The sequence below is a fragment of the Passer domesticus genome, chromosome 2, assembly GCF_036417665.1.
Source record: "Passer domesticus isolate bPasDom1 chromosome 2, bPasDom1.hap1, whole genome shotgun sequence".
Lineage (NCBI taxonomy): Eukaryota > Metazoa > Chordata > Aves > Passeriformes > Passeridae > Passer > Passer domesticus.
In genome coordinates, this window is record NC_087475.1 from 15,181,780 (window position 1) to 15,202,377 (window position 20,598).

At 39.7% G+C, this 20,598-nt stretch overlaps 1 protein-coding gene across 8 annotated transcripts in view; it reads right to left on the reverse strand.

Annotated features, from left to right (window-relative positions):
- CNKSR2 (connector enhancer of kinase suppressor of Ras 2) overlaps positions 1–20,598 on the reverse strand; it is a 205,561-nt gene that overhangs the window by 30,206 nt on the left and 154,757 nt on the right. For all 8 annotated transcript variants that reach the window (XM_064407495.1, XM_064407493.1, XM_064407492.1 and 5 more), the window contains 3 exons: positions 16,780–16,847; positions 12,090–12,190; positions 10,389–10,926 (listed from right to left, as the gene is read on the reverse strand). In XM_064407495.1, the coding sequence (XP_064263565.1) occupies positions 10,389–10,926; positions 12,090–12,190; positions 16,780–16,847 (707 nt within the window). The remainder of the gene's footprint in view (positions 1–10,388; positions 10,927–12,089; positions 12,191–16,779; positions 16,848–20,598) is intronic.

The window sequence follows — 20,598 nt, forward strand, 5'->3', positions numbered from 1 at the left end:
AGATTGGCTTTCAAGTGTGCATATTAGTACAGCAAAAAAATCTCACTTTAATGGCAAGTGTAGAAGCTATTGAAGTACTGTTATGTGAATTCTAAACTAGATTTTACCACTTTTACTACAGAAAAACACTCTCTAATTGTGTCTTGTATTCACCATCTCTCAAGTATTCCATAAAGACCACTTTGCACATGTAGGAAACCCCACTAACAGGGGATTCTGGCATTGCCAAGCCCCTGGGTACTGTGCCAGGAGCTGTTCCTGGAGTCTCCCCAAGCCATCCCTCCTCACTTGAAATCTGAGCTCCTCTCAACCTGGAACTAAAAGCACAAGGATCCCCAGATGAGTTTTCTTACTTACTCTCATTAGCTGTACTGGGTAAAGAGATCAGAGTAACCTTCCTGCCCTTGCCACTGCCTCATCTCTGTCCATCCCCGAATTTAAAGCCAGGAGAAATCTCCTAAGTGAGGATTCCTTAATTTTGCTTCCTCCATTTTGCTTCCTCCTTGAGACTAGTAAATCATCTCATGATTAAATGAATGTTTCAAAAACTGAAAGATGGTTTAAATTGGAGTTTTCTGGCAGCCTCTCTCCCTTCTCTCTGATGGTGATAACAACTCAAATACTTTTAAAGAAATCAGTGGTGATATTTTATATTCCAAAAGCCTGAAGTTTATCCCTCTGGAATCCAGAAAGGAAGAGATAATTAGCTGATATTATTTTGTGCCAGCAGTACTCAAAAAAGTGAAGCCAGAAAGTAAAAAATCTGCTTAAAATGCAGTAATTTTCTTCATGTAAATACCATAAGATCCTGCAGCGAACTTGTTTCATGCTTTGTTCATAAAATCATGGTATTTTATAGCACCACACAAGTACAAGGATGCTGGACTGTCAACTATCCAACAGATTTCAAAATTGGCAAATTTGGGGCACAAAAGGAGTCAAAAAGTATTTATCTTCTTGTTTTTGAACTATGTGTTTTAAAAACAAAGGTAGGAACCTATTTCATTAATAATGAATGTGAACTGCAAAACTGCCTGATTACAGGGCCTGTTTGTTTGTTTGTTAACACTGTATTATCACATTTGTTTTCAAGAGAACTGGAAATTCTGAATTAATTCTTAACAGAAGATCCTACAAATTAAACACATATGGCTACTATAAACTCTGAGCATTAAACACTTTTGAGGGATGGATGGAATCCCAAGTCACAAAAGAAGGAGCCTTCAGCTCCGCACTTATCTCCAGGCAACATCTTCCTGGCTATTTAGATGCAGAAGGTCTGTGACACAGGGAACCATGTTTTCCTTCTAGAAGTTCAGCTCTCAGAAATAAACAATACCAGCCACCTTCCCTACCCAAGGTGTCCTCTGACAGCAAAGCCAAGCCCAGATGGAGGAGCCACCGGAGGCTCCCTGTTAAAGGGAGGGGCTGCCCTATGTGGGGTTCCCCTGAAGCTGCTCTGTACCCACAAACAGCCCCAGATGGCACCAAGAGCCTGAACAGTGCAAGAGAATAAACTTCTTAAAATCCACAGGCTCCAAAGTGTGAGGAAGCATCTCCTAGACTGCTGGAGGACAGTCTCGAGCCAGAATGATCTGGAGGGATGAAATCCCTTGCCAAGATTTATATAACAATATGGTAAATGCTGTGCTAACAGACACAGAACTGGCAAACACCAGGTTGTTTTGGTTTTTTTTACCTAGTCAGGCTGTTAGTTTTACAAAATGTCATATATATTTGTTGGTTGTTTTTAGCCCAATTAATTTGACATTTTAATTCAGCTGAGACTTTTATTAACATGAGCTACTTAATGCAGATAGGTAAGAGCCCAGAAAAAAAACGGAAAAACTACAATTAGAAAAACAACCAAGAAAAACAACCACGAAGCAGAAAACCATCTGGGACACTGTACAGCCCCAAGTGAAATAAGAAATACAGTGTGGTTGCCAAACAGATGCCTATCACAGTACAGAGCATAAAACAGCCAGGGCAGAGCAAGCTCCCTGGTCTCAACCAGATGTGCTGCACCCAGCTTGGACACTGCCATGGCAGAAGGGATGGGAGTCAGCCTGAAAAACCCAGGGAAGCTCAGCAAGAGCAGTCAGAGGCCCAGCAAACACTAAGTATGGGAAAAACTAAACCAACCTTCACAGCAACCTTTCCGCTTGGAAGAAGGGCTGCTGTAATGGAGCAGTCTGTTTTCTGTGCCATAAGGAAATGGAAATGCCAGGCTTAAATTGCAGAGGGAACAATTCAATATCCATTAGCAAGAAAAAATAAAATCATTCCTTCCCAAAACAACAAAGAGGAAAAGCACTGTCTGGAAGGAATGAAGAATGCTCACCCCAGGGGTGTTTAAGATTTGGAAGGTATGGCAGCTCCAGATCTTTATGGCAGAGCTACAATGGATCATCTTCCAAATAATTTCCAGCTCCCTGGCTCTGAGACACGCACGTCACACTTACAGCTTTGCCAGGGTCTTTGCAGGGACCAAGATTTTAACCTATATACACTGCCCTCCTGCACTGGAAAGGTTTAGGAAACCAGTAAGGAGATTAAGATGCCAAACAGCATCTAGTGCCCCTGTCCAGGGGTATCCAAGGAAGTTGCATAGGGCTGGCAGGTTAGACACAAGATCTGTGACCCTCTGGAGCAGCAGCTAGTGACTGCAAGGGAAGGCAGCCAGAAGGCCAGGCTAGCAAAAAAATCATCCTACAACATTGATTGCATAGACCTCCATGAAAATATTAATCTTAAATCTCAAAATTCTGAAGACTTCTTTTTAAAAAAATAATTTATACTCAACTGCTTGATAACAAATGTGGCTTTTCCAGAGTCTTCTGTCCAGCAAAAAAAAATGTTGGCAGGATGCTGACCGTTTGCACTGAAGTCTTTAATAGCCAATCCCACTTCCCATGATGAACATTAATTAAACAATAATACATATTTACATGGTGACCCTCCAGACATTCAGCATGGTAGTAGTTTAATAAAACTATATCCCTCCCATGTCCTTCCAAGCACTACTGACTCAAGTTCATCCTTGTTATAATGATTGCCTTAAAAGAACAAGAGAGCCACACACAACAGAAGGTACCACCTGGAGATGTAATGAACATTCTGAAAAGACTTTAGTACTCCTCTGTTCCCCTAGTCCCCCTGGTACTACGCCATCATCTTCTGATTTAATTGCCATTGATTATAGAAAGGGTTTAATAGTTTTTTAGCTTTGAAAATTTAAAATTATACATTTCAGAAGAACATTCTCATGTAAATGATAGTAGCTAACTTTTTTATTGTAGATTTCTGTTTCCTTTGCATTTAGAAATCTTCAGATTAGGCCCAATCCCTGATATATCTCAAAGAAGAACTATGCCAATTCTGCAAAAATCCCAGTGAGAAATGGCTTTGTCATGGAAAAATTGCAATTAAAATGCAGTAGTCAAATCTAAGAATGTCTTTATAATAATTTTCAGTAGGTTTCACTGAGAAGTTTTATATAAATGATTTTGAAAGTGTATGTTTTTCATGTTTGAAACCAAAAGGAATGTAAGTTTAAATTTTAGGATAGGAAAACCCTCTTTTCATTGGAAAATTATGGGTTAATGAAAAAGTAAAGTTGGATTTTCCTTTCCATCCACAAAACAATTTCAAAAAATCTACATATCTTCACTTAAGAAATTTGACTATAGCTTCAGAATTAAAAGCACATTAAGAATTGAGGGAGTGAAAGCAGCAAGCACAAAAAATGACATTTTTAAAATTGCTACCAAAACTTTTCAGGCCAACAATCTGGGAAGTTAACAGCAGTGGGGCAAACAGAGAGCCCTAGAGGACTTGGACTGTCTTCCCTCTGTTGCTTGTGGAGTGTTTTACCATTTATGAGTGACCTTTCCCAAGGAGAGCATCTCTGCAGCCAGACCCAGACAGGGCAGCAGCAGAGACAGAGCTTGCTGACACCATGAAGTGGAAAAATTAAATGTAAAACAGACTGGTTACACAACACGTGGCAAGAGAATTAATGCAGAACATAAAAAAGCACCATCAGAAATATATTCTTTCATGTACAGATTCCTAGTTTCACCACCCAACCCAAAGGGGTCTCTGGTAGGGAGCAGCATAGCTCCAGTGACAGTCCCCAACTTAGTAACTGAACTGAGCAAACTTAGCAAGAAAAGCAATTTGGAAGAGTGGCCATATAAGAAATTCTCTTGTGAACTTCTTCTGCATATAAAAAGACAATTTAATCCATATATTTCAGGCAAAAGCAGATGACCTTTATTGGCAATGACACCCAAAGTTATTAAAACCAAAATAAAAGTAGGAATTAATCTCGCCTTTGTATTTTTAGCAGCATGAGCAATGGAAATCAAATAAAATTTTAAATGTGGCAACAAAATATTTGTGGGCAAAATGCATCTGTATAAACACTAACGAGCATAAAATTTAAACTATTCTTATTTTTGTTGACAGCCCATATTGCTTTCTGAACTGCTACTCAGTAAATGATTCAATACTTGGCTTTCAAACACTGCAGGCAATTTTTTCCCCTTGAACTGAAATTTAAAATCAGGATATAGAGGTTTTGTATCCCATCATTTTTGTTTAGAATACAAACTCACTTCTGCAGTGGAGTTGCTTTTGCATATGAGAATTTTAAAAGCTTTATTTACTAAATTTTAAATTTTAATTAAAGATCATGCTCAGAAATTAACATATCTACTCCAAGTTGTTTATGTAAGGTAGTTATATTTTTGAACATAATTAGGCAGCACTTTTAAGTAAGCTCAATCTGAGTTAACAGCAAAAACAGTGCCTTGGAGGCAACGGGACAAGTAGACGAGGCATAAAATGCTGATGGTCCTCAGCTCACAGGAGTGCAAATGCCCAGTCAGGTGCCACAGGCTCAAATGGGAATTGGGAATGAAAAATCAGATCACAAAAACAAAGCTCAGAAAAGCAGACATTTCATTAACCTACTCTAGTGTCTGAGCATGCATGGGCTGTGTTGCCCAGGAGGATGTCATGCAAAATAACCAACCTCCAACTTAGCAAATGCTCTTGGTTGTACAGGACTGATAGTGGATGCAGTAAGTCAGAATAACACCCTCAGTGTCCCAGAAGATGCTGCACTTTGTGCTATTCACCAGTTTCATACGGAATACTTCTAATGTGAAACATTACCTCAATTTCTTACAGCTCTGCTTATTTAAGACCCTCCAAGGCATTAATTCCAGAGGGGAAGGCACTATTTTAATGCTTCCTCCTTTGCCTCTCAGTGAGGATAAAACTAGTGGGTCAGACAACAGGACATCATTAATGAGGTCCTGTCTAAAATGGAAAGAGGCTGTCAGAAAAGCAAACTGCCCTATTAAATTCAGCCACACATCCTCATCAACTCCAGTGTGTGCAATCCAGGCTTCATGTGTTATTCATCCTGACTCCCAAATTTCATTGTTGCCTAAAACCTGCCAAAGTGAAGACACTCTACCTAAAATGCAGAGAAGAAAAGCCTAGAAGTGTGCACAGGGTACCACTTCATAACACAGTGTTTAATTAGCAAACATTGATCCTTCTGAGAATACCATTTGCACCATGCATTACAGCCTCCCTAGAAGCCTCTCTAGATCTGTATTTTAGAATTTGAAATATACCTGACCTTATTCAGACTATATTTTTTACTGGCACTAACTCCTTCTTGAAAGCAAATGATGCCTAGGATATACCTTCTTGGGCACAGTGCATGATTCTTGCTGCTAGTCATGTGAGTCCTTAGCTCCTCTGTCCTGTTTTGTGAAAGCACTGCCACCCTGAATTTCATTTCTGCAACTGGGAAGTTGCAACATGGGAGAAATTGTTATCAGTTTCCCTTGTTCTCTAGCTGGTTTGTAGTTTTTTACTGGGGAAAAGAAAGAAGAAAACCTCAGCAGTCATTTGATACCTCTTTTAGTGACCAGCCCTCTCTGGCATAAAAGTGAGTTATCCTGAAACCCTTCACAGGGACTGGACACCTCTCAGAGCTGCAAAATGCCAACATTAGCTTCTGGTCTGGCCTTTGACAAGTGTTTTCAGAAGTGAACAGTCAAAAGGCAAGTTTCAGAGACTGGAGCATGAGGCTGTTGTGTTCCTCCGAGGCAGCATTCACAAGACTGTGTGGGACTAAGCATGGGATACTGGGAGATTTCACAAACTTGCGCAAGAGCTTGTGGTGATGGAGCAAAATGCCAGGGATTCTGTGAGTTTGCACAGCCTTCAGAAGCACTGTGAAATCTTTCAAAGGTGACAGAGGTCACATGAGGCAGATTGTAGCATCTTGTAAAGTTCTGTAAGACTTTGTTACAGTTGTCCATGCTATATAGAAGGCATTATCTGAAATGATGATGATGGGGTAGCAACAGAAAAGTCCTTAAACACATGTCAGAAAGAACAACAGTATTAAGAGTGCAGAAAAAGAACTGAAAACTTGCAGAACAAAGAGGCAAGAAACAACACAGAAGGAAATGGAGTTTAACACTGCAAAGACAATCTAAGTGAATTCTTCCTGCTGCAAATACCTTTTCAAACTCAAACACAGACCTCAGTGCTTTTCTATCCATGTTCCCTGAATAAATTTGTATGCAGCCAGCACAGTGGAAAACTCCCTTGTACACTGTTGCAGGTCCCAGGTGTGAGTTCCCTGGAAAGTGTGCCAGTATTACCCCAGCCAATCCTGCAGCACCTGGAGCCAGCAGCAGAGCTCGTGTCCCAGCAGTCTCTGGGCAGATGGCAGCACCTGAGACTCCCCCAGACATGGCTGTTCTCCAGACACTTTTTCAGGGAGTATGCAAAAAGGGTGCAGGTTTTTCTGCAACTAAGTTGACAGGATCAATAGCCAGCTCCACCCTGCAGAGAGCTAGTTATGTACTCCTTTTAGATGCTGAAACTAGTAGTGCACAAACCAGAGAAGTTTTGAAAATTAAGGAACCACCACCAAAGATAATTTAGAAAAATAAAGCAAAAACTGAAACAAGCTTTCCTGGGACAAAACTTGGAAGTAGTCTCTAGAAGTGTTCTTTGCAGTAAGTGCCAGAATCTGTTGAAACAGATTCTGTCGAAACAGAGCGCAGAAAGAGGTGGGGCCAGAGGGGAAGAGGGTGACAGTGCCATGATATGCTACTGTCTCCTTCTATTACCTCCCACTAGCAGAAAACAAATCTGAAAAGGCCCAACTTTTCCTTCACAACTGAATCACGGAAATGCAAACACTGTGCCACAGCCTCCAACCTGCTCTCTGTGCTCAGGCTGCCTCTGAACAGCACAGCAAGGGCCGTGCTTGGTGCTGCAGGTCTGAACGTGGTTTGCCATTGGCATAGTCAGGAGCAAACACATGGAAAAGATCAAATTTCCCACCAGAGAATCCTCTTTGATTACAAAGCAAGAGACCACTACAAGATGTGTCAATATGGAACATCTAAATGGTTTACACAAAAGTCATTTGGGAAATAAAGCAATCCATTAAGGATTAGCAGTGCAATGCTCATGTGATATAACAGGACAAAAATAAGCACCTGAACACACAACAAAGTTAGGTCCTGACAGATAAACACAGAAAGGACAACCCATATTTTCAATTCGCCATCTATATCTAGGCATTATAGCAGAGTTGATACACAGAACTATTTGCAGGGTCAGTAAAGTCTTGAAATAGCTATTTAAGACATAAAGTAGTGACTGACTGAGAGAAGATGTTTAATTGTTGCAAATCAGCATAACTTTAGTACAAAGTCAACAGAAATATGTTAAATTATAGCAGCTGGGGACAGCATCTGAAAAAAGTGTGGAGCTCCTAGTTTGTGGTGTAGTTATTTGAGAACAATTCTGCAAAAAAAGCTGGAAGAAACAGGACTGCATTTTACTATTTAATTTCAATTCAGGTGGTTTTAAAAGTGAGAATGTAACAACAGAAAGCTGAGAAAATAGCAATGACATCTGACAACAGCAAAGGAGCTGCATTCTTGTCTCACACAAAGAGCAGTAGGAATGATTAAGCTTTAAAACACACACAAGTACACACAAGAACACACATGATCATCCAAGAGCCCAGCACTGTGTCAGGATCACAAACGTGTAAGGCAAATAAATATATTTAAAAGATTCTGATACCACATGAGGGAACATTCAACGTGAGTTTAAAACATTTCTGAAAGAGAGAGGATTTCCCTTCTCCAGCCAGTTGCAATGTTTCATTTTCCCAGAGCAATGGAAGTGAAGGAGGCAGTGAGGTAGCACACACAAGGTCACCCATCCTGTTAGTGACTTAGCAGATGTAAAGAAATCTCTCAGCTCAGAAACTGGATTTTGCACTTAAGAACACCACTTGCAGGAAATCCTGCCTTTTACTGGTAAGGGCACTGGAAAAAGTCAGCGTTGCAAACAGAACATTGCACTCATAGCAACAAGCAATTCAACACTTAAACTTTTCAACAGACAAGACAGCATTTTACTTCTGGTTTTATAATTTCAAGGTCAACAACTCATCATGAGCACTTGACTTCTCTAGCTGGTCATCAATGTCTCAAAAATAATCTCCTGTTAAAGCCTCAACCAAGGCAACCTCCTCACTCAAATAAAAAATACAATATGTGTATACAGGGAGACCATTTCAAAAATTATACCTTTGTTCTCCTTTTCTGAGAATTAGAATAGAGGGATGGAGAAAAGCCCCAGTGATTAAATCAAGTATTAGCCTTTTACTAGTAACTAGCATGCTATAAAATGCTACAACCAGGTACACAAAGGCATCAAAATTGAGATTTAAAACACCTAAAAAAGACCTTAGACCTTGCAATGGTATCTGTAAGTAGTGCCCAAACAGCACAGCAAACCAGTGGAAAATCTCCTTGACCCTTTCCATTTTCAGTAAGGACATTTAATAAAAAATAAATTTATATTTCTATCAGAAACATCTTATTTCAAAACCAAATCTGAAGGCTAAAAATAGGACAAAATGTTCTGCATGGTTGATGAAATTTAACCCTGTTAATTAGACAACTTCATTTCACAGTCAGTAAGAATCTAATACTACTCTAAGTGTATCAGTTTTTTGCCAAGTGCCATGCATGAATACAATTGAAATAGTGTCTTTTAATTATGTTTTAAATTTTTAATGACATCACATTTAATTTCTGCAAAAGAAACCACCATTTTCTCAAAGCAGCAGAAGAAAGTATAAAACTGGATGTTTAGAAGGCAATGCCTAAAGCATAAGGGCAATGGAAAACTTGATCTCCCAAGTATATAACATTGGGGCAGATAAATAACATTCATATGAATTTTAATGCTCAACAAAGGTGGTAACTTTAATGAATCAACTTAGGTAGGTAGTTAATCATACAAAACTTTCATTACTCTTTCCTCTCTCTTAACCATTTTTGTACTTCTTTATTGCAGTGAAAAAGCTGAATTTGAAGGTACAAATAGCAGAGACCCTTGGAGAGCTTTAAGGGTTATCCTGCCTTCTTTGCCACTTCAGATACCTTAATTGCAGTGCAACCCCACAAATCATGAGAGCAGGTTTCACCAACTGACCCTACAACCTGGGTCTGGATTCAATGTTGCTAGCAGCACGTGCTGAGAAGCTCCACAAATGACAGTGAAGGACAGAGCATGAAACAGACACAAAAATGTGTTTACATGTTCAGGAGGGGCAGGGACCTTCTCTAATCCCTGGTTATTTGGATTATGTTTGATAAATAGCACTAATATCTATGGAGTTTATGTGCCAGGTGACTGACAGTTACTCAGCATTATGGTTTTTTTTAAGCCTAGGTGGTCACAGTTGTTCCCTGTACTTTTTTTTGTTTGAAATGCTTTTTGAATTTCTTCCTTTGTAAATCACAATGAGAAGAACTGGGGAAAACACCTTCTCTTTTTCAACTTCTTACAGATTTTGGGATGTCTTGTGACCTGCCTGCCTGGATACTGTACAATCATAGCCTGACTGCACTCCAGGATTTACCAAGAGGTTTTTACAGCTCAGATGGGGTTGGCTGGAAATCTTACCAAATATGTCCCTGAAACACACATGTGTCAGTGGAGGAGGACACTGTGCAAGTGTAAATGTGAAGAAAGCATGGAAGCAAAATCCATTTAAGCTAAGGATTACTAGTAGGAGGTGATTGGTGACCAGCCTACAGGGAAATGTCTGGTGATCGTGAGAGGTCATGCAGCACTCTGGTTATTAGGTCTCATACATAAGGCAGACCAAAGAGGTGTGCAACACGGGGGACCTGGTAAAACATGGGGGATGTTGAATGACTGTTGGGGATATTTGATAGGAAAAAGGAAAAACAACCTCTACGTTACACAAACAGGACACTTGAAAAGCCACAGAAATATCCCATACTTACTTTTATCTTCCTGGTTTTCTTCTGCTGCTTTGCCTTCCTCTTCCTCCTCCTCCTCCACCTCCTTCTGCTGTGCTTCTTCGTGGTGGTCGGCAGCGCCCACCGAGAGGCTCTGGCAGCAGTGGTTGAAGCCGCTGTCCCGAGGCAGAGTGAAACTGCGGGGCTTTCCCCCATTCCCGTTCAGCGCCTGCATCCGCTCACCCTCCACCAGCGGGAAGGGGCCGTAGTGGTCTTGCAGGTGGCACTTCTGGGTGGGCAAGGTGGACTGCCGCCGGTGCTCGGGGGACACCACGGCCACCTCGGAGAACACCGAGTCCTCCAGCGGCAGCGTCTGCAGGTAGTGCAGTCCCGAGCTGGTGAGCGGCGTCTCGATGAGGTCCTGCCAGGAGCGCCGCTGGCTTGCCGTCTTGCGCACCGGGGACTCGGTGGTGCTGCCGGCCACCTCCGGGCGGAACTCCTCGTGCGACGACTGCGACTGGGACGTCTCTGTGGACGACAGGCGGCTGTGCTTGGGCTCCACGTAGGGGCTCGTGCAGCTCATCTGGAACATCAGCAACAAGCAACCTTCAGATCAATGCACACCGAGACCTGCCGCTAATAATAACCTGTCGCTTTGCTTCATCAGCCATGGCACCCAGCTCATTAATAAGCTGCAAACTTACCTAATTAACCTGTCCTGATCCTAATTTTAATGCATACTCATGTCTGTATGTCGCACCTGTAGGTCAAATACTAATAGTTATTCATAGTAAGTATCTTTACTATGTCACTTAATCCATAAAATAAGCCATGAAAATTTGCAGAAAACTTGGCAAAATATGGCACTATGGAAGACTTAGAAGAGATGTACCAGATTCATTCAAAACCTTAAAAATGCTATCCAAATGCCTGTTATCCTATTTTGCTTTTCTTTGGAATCATGCTTGCAGTGCTTTAGTACTGTCACTCAAAGATCTATAATTTTGTAAGATAAAGTACTGCCTTCAAATTAAATATCATGAATGCTTTCTTTCCCCTGAATTTCCCCATTGTTCATTCCAAAAACCATATCCAAGTAAGATGCATTAGTTAACACTAAGTATGTAGAGATGAAAGTTAAAATTTCCAGTGGAGAGTAAGTTAGAGCTCTATAATATAGTTTTATATCAACAACTACTTCAAGAAAAGAAAAATCCCCCTTTTTTCTAATTTACATTTCTATATAAAAGAAACCTACTTTTTCACAATAAGAGAACACCTGGTATTGCTGTTTACAATTTTATGCTGGCATTTCTCTGGAAATTCAAGTGTAATTTGTTACTGTAATGCTTCACAGCACAACTGCTGGAGCCTTAGAAAAGAGTCTGTGTTGTTCCTGAGGTAATAACATTTTCTCAGAAAGTTGATAAGAGGGTGGTGAGGGATTGCATGGATGAGTAGCTGTCCATCATGAAAGAAGAAAAAGAAGAAAGACTTCTGTAACTTAATCTATTTTGTACAGCAAGTGGGATTATAAATCCCTGTTCTCTACAGAACGAGTAGCAAACAGCAACGACGGCCATTGAAGTCTGCAATGTGTGCTGCTTAACCAATGCCTTGGGTCAAGCACTGACTAAAAAACCACATGGCCGAGCTCCATCCTGGGTGTGTGTGCTCCTGGGCAGGAGAGCAGGCAGAGGTGGCACTTAGGGCACACAGTCCTGGGGACAGCTGCAGCTGACTCACCGAAGGTGGCCGTGGGTATGTGTCGTACGGGGGCGGGGGGCTGTCCTGCTTGGGTGTTGATGGCGTGTCAGCTTCCTCCTTGTCACTCTCGCTCCAGTAATCTACAAGTCACACAAGGATCAGGTCAAAAACTGCCAACGCATTTTGGTGAAGTTTTGTATCAGAGATTTGCTTTCACAAGAAAGGAAATCACGAAATTCCTCCTTTGGTATTATTGGCAGTGAAATACCAGAATGCTGATGCTGTCAGTGTTAGCTACTGCAACTGGGAATTGTCTTAATCTAAAGAGGGAAAATTTTAAATATTATGGGTTATACTAAACCTAATGTCCCATTACAGAGCTATTGGACAACAGCTTGAAAATGAGCCAAAATTTAACTCTTGTGCACACCTTATAGGTGCAACAGGCATATAGAATACTCTTAATACGCATATCAGATTTTCAAATATTTACACTGCCTCAAAATTAATTATGATTGGACATTTATTGGTTGAAAAATACTGAAATATTTTTAAACAGAAATTATTAAAAACACAGCTTTGCTAAAGTCTTAACTGCAAATAACACCAACAAGTGCATTTACCCAACTGGAAAATCAAACAGGTAGGAGTTATCACACCCATGAATAATCAGTGCTATTTTTCTACCCGTTTTCTCCATTATATTCTACCAGTTGGACATGTTTTTCAATTCAATTTCTAATAAAAAACAGTGGTATTTAAGGCAAGACAGAATAACTTTATATCATATATCTGCTTCATAAAACAGCTGCTGCCCTGTTGTCCATGCAAGAACATAAAGGTGATATGGTAAGGAAAAATATGAAAATGACATTTAAGAACAGAATTCAAAAAGAAGGATGAGGAAGTATAAAGGACATACATTTTGTGGGTTAAGTTTAAAGTTTAATTAAAACATTTCATTTTTTTCAGGAAATCAAGTCTTGGCCAAGCTTATTTCAAAGGGGAAAACACACAGAAGAATATCATACATGGGAATTTATTCTGTTACAAATATTTTCTGAAGCAGAACAGCATCTAACTAAAAGGACACTGAACCTTAATATTTCCTGCAAAAAAACCCACCCCTCATTAACTGCCAACTCAGTTCAAGACAGACAATTCTTAGTATTTTTGCACATTGTAAGACTTATGCAAACACTTCTGGTGTCACTTTGTTTCTGACTGTATTACCTTCCAGTATTTGGGTAAATCATTGTAGGACAGGACACTTTAGCTCAGACTCTCACAGATTTATCACAGGCAATTTTCACTTCACCTCAAGTGTTCAACAAAGTGCATCATTACTACTCTGTCTTTGATAGATAAGAAGAAAAAGACTGATTGCTGCTTCACAAATGATCTAAATTAAAAATCTGAGCTGGCACCACATGTAATTTTGTCTTTAATTTTCTTATGATTACTGCATTGTATGACCAAGAATCTACCATATTTAATCTTATTCAAGACTTAAATCATAAACTTACCTTTAAATGACATCATCTTGAATAGGAATCTCTATAGTTTGTATTTTTTTAGATTTTAGTATTGGTGGGGACAGCCTTATTTATCTATTCAATTTTTCCACAGAACAGCAATTCTGTTTTTACTCCGAGCCTTTTCATTTGCTTCCTGCAAGCTTATAGCTGAGACATTCTCTTCAAACAGTACAATAAATAAGTTGCATCAATAAAGCTTTTATGACTACAAAATTTAAAAAAAATCCTAACAGTTCCTCTAGACATCTGCAAATAATTATTTTCTGGTGAATGAAAGACTAAATCACTGAAAACTCTTTCTTTAAATAAATCCTAGTTTTAACAAAACTTGTTTCCAGCAACTTAAAACAGTTGAAAACGTTGGCATGTAGGCATGTTTGTTCCTATTGCAGCAAAGCCTAATGGTGTGCTGTGTGGTGAGAGACCTGTCAGAACTGCATTGTTCACTGACATGTCTGCAGACTTTGAGCTCAACTGTTTATTCTGAAAGCAAAATTTAGCAGTCTCAGTGCAGGTTCCAATTTTGGCTAAAATACGAAGGTGTTCTTGCTGTCAAATCCACATACAAGAGAACACTGTAGGATGACACTTTTGCACACCTTATCTCAGACAGGAAATTCTGTTGGCAGCCTATAGCTTGTCTTGAAAATTTCTGCAGTAACAGGGGTCAATTTTCAGATAAAATGTATGAAAATGGCCTCCCACCAATTTTTATAAATGCTGCTTTTGGCAACTGACTCATTAGAGTCCATCTAAAACATATATGATGCTATGAAACAGTTGCTGTATTTCTCTGTAGATTTGTCCAATTCAGTGATGGACGAGCTCTATGCATCAGGCATATCTTGAAAGTTTTCTCAATGACTAATAGACTGAATATATTATATATAAACCAACACGGATCTGCCATTTCCTGAATAAATATACTCTTATTTATATAAACTAGGGATTTTTTCCCTCTGATTTATGTGACTGGAAAGTATATAACTTCTCCATCCAAGGAAGTCCCTTGATGTATTGCTAACATGCATTGTATTTCATATGAAAAGTTGAAGGTATTTTTATAAAACTGTTCTGTACAGAATGTAACATTTTATTCAGCAGTACACCCACAATTCGATGATTCGTGCATCTCTGAAGCTCTTGAAATATATTTATGAACTTTAGATTCAGAACCATTCAACTCTTAATTGAGACAGATTTGACAACTCCTGTTGAATTGTTTCAGAGGTATTATAAAGCTTTGCTGCAAAGGGCTGAACCGCACAGAAATAAAAGAGCTTTTGTCAAATCAAATATGCAGATGACAATTGGTACAGTCACTGAATATAGAAAATTCCAGCTTCACAGTTTCTATAATTGCAAAAATGCTTGAAGTGATAGAGAGGTTTTACTTTGCTAACTTGATGCCTCTGCTAATTAGGGACACTGTTGAGCTGTGTAACAGCCCTTGTGCTGGGAGCCAAGGAAAATCACCAGAGGCATTAAAACAGTGTAGAGCAGGGAGGGCAGAATGTGATACTGCCTCCCACACTAAACACAACTAAGCAACACAAAAACTAAGAAAAAAACCCCCTTCTACCTATCTGCCTACAACAAATCAACATGAGTGAATGGTGTTAGAGTGGTAATAAAGAACTCTGTCAGTGCCTAGCATATAATTTGCATAGTCAGTGGGGATTCACTGATTATCTTCAATAGGGAGACATTTTAATAATCAGCTACATGAGGCCTGAATGCACATCATCTCATGTGTATCTGGATCATCTACTATTTTATTACTCAGTGATTTCTTAGTAGCAAAAATATTTCTCCATGTCCATCTGGATTTTGAAAGGTGTATCATGTGTAATTGTGCACTTGGACAACATTAGCATAACATACACCTTTTCACTTACTGTCCCCCACGGCATTGTAATTCTAGTGCCAACCTGCTGTCAATAAAAATTGTAATTTGGCTTTGAATGCCAAAACAGAGGATTTCCTTGAAGACTCTGAGATTCAGAGTTTGTTCACAGCCTCTTCAAGCAGTGACAACAGATGGTACACAGGTTCTTTCAAATAGGTTATTGTAGTGCTGCTTAGGAAATACGATTCACAAACTGATTTCCAGGTCTGGTAAGGCACTGAGAACATGACTGAAGAACAGTGAGCATGGTGCTGCTACCCTGGGCTGTGTGAATGCAGAGGGCCTGGTGTCAAAAATGACATGAGTTTTTTGGCCCCAGACCCAAAATCTTTCCGATGAAGGCTTCAGAGCCACAGAATTAAAAACTGAGGTTTTGGCTGAGTGGGAAGCAGGCAGACAGGCATCTGGATAAGCTCTGGATCATCATGATCACTGCAATTTTCTGGTGCCTGCTGCTGGGTACATATGTAAAAAAGAGCATGAATTCAAAACCTATCTGCTTGCCAAAGCAGATACTTAGATGGGAACCCTGCTGTGCATCCATGGCACTGGCAATTCTAAGAAACAACCTCCACAACACAATTGGACTGACCCTTCCTTTTTTCTGTCTGCAACTACAATTTCTACTGCAACAGTTCAAAGAAAATCAAAGAAAATAATTATTTTATATATGCTGCTTTTTTAATCCATTAAATATTAGGCATAAAAAAATAAACATGTAAAATGTTGTAAGCCTACAACTCCAAGTGAAATGCCAACAGGGCTGTAGCAACACACTGCAATACAGTAACACCAGCAGGAATCACAACATTTAAGTGGCCTTAAAATTAAAGTCCTTAGAGTAAATCCAATTATGTCAACAGGCTTTAGAAAAATGGTTTTGTTCCCAAGACCAATTACATGCACTCCTGCCCTCTGTGAATTCAAACACAAATGCAATGTTTCAAATAATTTTTTTAGCCTGTAGATTCTTAAGTTTCTTCTGATAAGGGACGCAGATTCCTTGGTACTATATAGTGGAGCTTACTGGCAGTAGATATGCTTTTTTAGCTATCTTTTGCAGCCTTCTCAGAAATAATCTCAGAAATGTCTGCAGATCAGAGTCTGAAGGCATTAGTCAGAACTCCTGACAGAGAAGGAATTCTCTGAAGCAATAACAGCAATACCCATGTGTGATTTGCTTTCAGATGGCGAGAATGAGGCCTGATACACAGCAGGGAAAAGAGAACAGATGAACTTGTGATAAGAGCTGACAGAAGAAACCAAAATAACAACATATTACCTTGCTCTTGCTTGATCCTCTCTCTTTCTGCATAGCCAGCAGCAAGCATGTTAATTCTGTTGAGCCATCTGAAATAATATTAAAAAAAAAGCAGTGATACCGATCCAGCCTCTTAATTTTTATATGCACTTCTAGCAAAAACAAAGCTAGAAGCATCTGAAGGAGATTAAGGACAATGTTATTTTTCATATCAGACAGCTGTTCTCTTTGATACTCTTATTCAGGGAGTATCCAAAGATCTATGATTTTGCTGTTGAACAAACTGTTTTCACAGCAAGGATTTTATTTCAAATGGAAAACCAAGTATGATGTCAAACATCTGTAAAGGAAAGGATTTAGAGATAATCAAAGAGCAGTTAAGTCTGCTGCTCACAGATATGCCATCATAAAAATACTCCTGCTGTTCTGATTTCTTAAGAATAAATACCACTTTTCAGAGATTTAAGTAATATTTTAAGGCCTGAATTGGCAACTTAGCAGAGGAACAGAGCAGAAAACAGCAGTAAAATGAACAGGTTCACTCCCAAACAGAAATTGTGGTTTAATTATGCCATTATGTTTCAGAGCTTACCTACAGTGCCGTGTACAAAGAGAAGGAGGCATATCAGAATTCACTTTTGTGTTTGTGTCAGAGAAATGCAGGGAGAAAGATAGTTGCTTCAATGCAATTGACATCTAAGGCTTTAATCCCAATTTAGCTTTGAAAAAGTACTTCCATAAACTGCACAAATTAAAAAAAAAAAACCCAAACACAACTATACAAAAAACTCCAGCACCCAAACACAAATAAAAACTACCAAACCCCAAAAAATGAAAAAATCAATCCAAAAAGCAAATGAGCTATTGCTGCTCTCTTCTAGTAAGGCTGTCATTGCCAAGCATACACTGAACTGTCTGTAGCAGGGCAGTTTCAACCTGTGCTCTTCCCCCACGGGGCTCTCAGTGTACTCATTAGCCAAATGCTTACACTGCATCAGGTCCTTCATCAATGAGGCTTTAAACCACCATGGCAATCTCCCGTGTTGTCCATTCCATGGTAAACCTGGAATTACTTGCTCCAGTCATCCCATAGTCAGAATTTACAGGCCTGGTTTGCCAATCTACTGGCTTGCAATTTAACTGCTAGGGTATACAGAAAGACAGCTGCAGTCAGGTTTGGGCTTTCTTCAGAATGGGAAACCCCTGTTTCAGAAACCTGTGCCTGGCGGGTTTTGTTTGCATACTGCATGCACAGAATCAGGATGTTTGTCTCAGCAGAGGACAGACCTTTGTAATGCCTCCTGCATGCTTGTCTTCAAGACATTGCAGTGCAGGGCAAGCATAAAATCATAAAATACAGCTGCTTTCCTAGAAATTAACTCCTGTCATCATGGAGTCAGAGAACTATAGAATGCTTTAGGTTGGAAGGATCTTAACAATCTTGTAGTTACAAATCCTCCTGGCATGGGCAGGGATACTTTCCAACGACTGCCACTGTCTTTGCACAAACAGTGACCACATTTTAGATCTGTAAACCATATTAATGATCCATAAATCATTGTACATTGGGAAGAAAGCTAGGGATTTGCTCCTAAAGTGATTGCAGAATACTTCATGTATTATACACAATCAAAATTTCTGCCAGAAGAATAGGGAAGCTGAAGAGGACAACTTAGAATTTGAGCTGTAATTATTAGGAAGTGGCATACAGCCATAAAAACAAGCAGCACAGAAATCCAACAAACTTCCTCTCAGACAATGATGTTACACCTTCAAAGCCAAAAGATTATCTACTACAAAGCCACATTTTAGGCTCACATTCTTGATATGTGAAGACCTCCTTTGGGGAATAAAGCTCAGCTGCCAGCTGAGCCAGTTCTGCCAGCTCAAATCAGAGGCACACAGACAGGGACCTCACCCAAAGCACTCCAGCCCCGTGCTGCAGAGGGACCAACACAGGCCACAGACTTGTCTGTGCCCAGAGGGAAACAAGCACAAGATGACAAGCATTTGCTCTGTCAAATGGCATGGCAGACACTGGGGATGGTGCTTTGCTTGCCTCTCACCTATTCAGGATTTCACACTCCAAGTTCAACCCCCGGTTTACCACCCGCGCTGCCAGCAGGGAACAGCCACCTATGATCCCTGCTGGGTAGGGCTGCTGACCACAAAGCATTAGACAATTGAGTTATAAGGGTTCTCCAGTCCTTCATTCTGTCCTAAACATGAGATAGCATTTTCTGGTAAGTTTGCTTGTTATTGAGGTAACTAATTAAATTAATGAACACTCAACTGACAATTGATGTCAATTGATGCTGCTTACAGAGATGATAGATGACTGTTTCCAGGCATTATTTCCTGAAAAATAAAATCTAATGAGAGCCCAGGAAATGTGTAGCATTCTGTCACTCTTGAGAGAGACAGCAGACTGACTTCCCCTTTAATGAATTTCTGCAGGTCATGATTGCCTGTGGGGTGAACCAGAAGGTTGTTGTAACCACTGATGTGGTTGTACACTGTGAATAACCACAGCTTTTGAGCAGTTTGTCAGTCTGGAAACTAAAGGAATGGTATTGACTTCTTCTGCATATTTTTGGAGGCTGCTAAAACTTCCTAAGACAGCGTTAGGGAATTAGTATTATTTTAATAAAGCATGGCCAGAGTTGTGGTTTGTTCAGGTTAGAATTGTATGAGAAATCCAACACACTGGACTTGTATCAAAGAGCAAACATAGAGGATCTCCTGCAGAATGGAAGAGGAGTAATACATGGCTGGGTTACAATGCACCGGGGAGAAAAGTTCCAATCATACAGCTACACAAATGTTTCTTAATATGCATATTAATATACACAAACCCCTAGGCCATGGGAAGATTTCTATCTTTCTTCCCTTCAGTGTGTGTGTGTCGTGGTAGGCACTGTAACATTCGGAGGTCAAGAGGCCAAGAAAATATTGCTTCTTTAAAGCAATTGCAGCTTCAATTTTCTTGTGAGAATTCTAAGATATGTTTTCTAGATATGACAATAAATACAGTGTCACTGGTAACTGCAGCAGTCATTCAGGTTTCCTTTTTTTATCTTTTTAAGAACAGCACATTCATTTCTTGTCAGTATTTAATTAAAACAGTTTTATGACACATAGAACAGGATTAAAACCCCCTGACTTTCTCAAGAGCTGCAATTTCTGTAAGGAAGGATGCACAATACTCTCACTCTCACAGACTAGCAGGAAACATTTCTCTTATCTCACATTCAGGTAGTTGCAATACGTTTAGTCAAAGCAGGGTGTCAAATTCTCCTTAATCATAAACCCCAAGGCTACAGGATGAACTTGCTGTATGGGAATTTGGATACCTTAAGAGTGTCTCTGAATACCTGAATGCAGTTTAACCAGAGTGAAGAGAATGACAATGAATTTCCAAGCAACATGCTTCCATGACCGTGCATTTACACTAGAAAAAAGTACTTTCCTTCTATAAAGAATATTCTGTCCTTCTTCTCACATGGAAAAAGCATGCTAACAGGTAGAAAGAAAATTTTGCTATATGAACATATGGACTAAAGGGACTTCAGATGCCACAGCAACAAAATTCAGTGATTGTAGCTCTCCAGACTCCTTACCAGCACCATGGTCTGGCACAGTCATAAAAGCAGTAGGAAAATTTGAATAATGACAGAATTACCTGATATTAAAACACCCATTTTACGTGAGTAGATACACACAAACAAAAACTGCATAGGTGGCAAACATTTTTTTTTTAAATAGAAATAATTTTATACAAGGGATGAAGGAACGGAACCATTTTGAACTTTCAGTCATTCTATGTATTAGCAGTTTTCT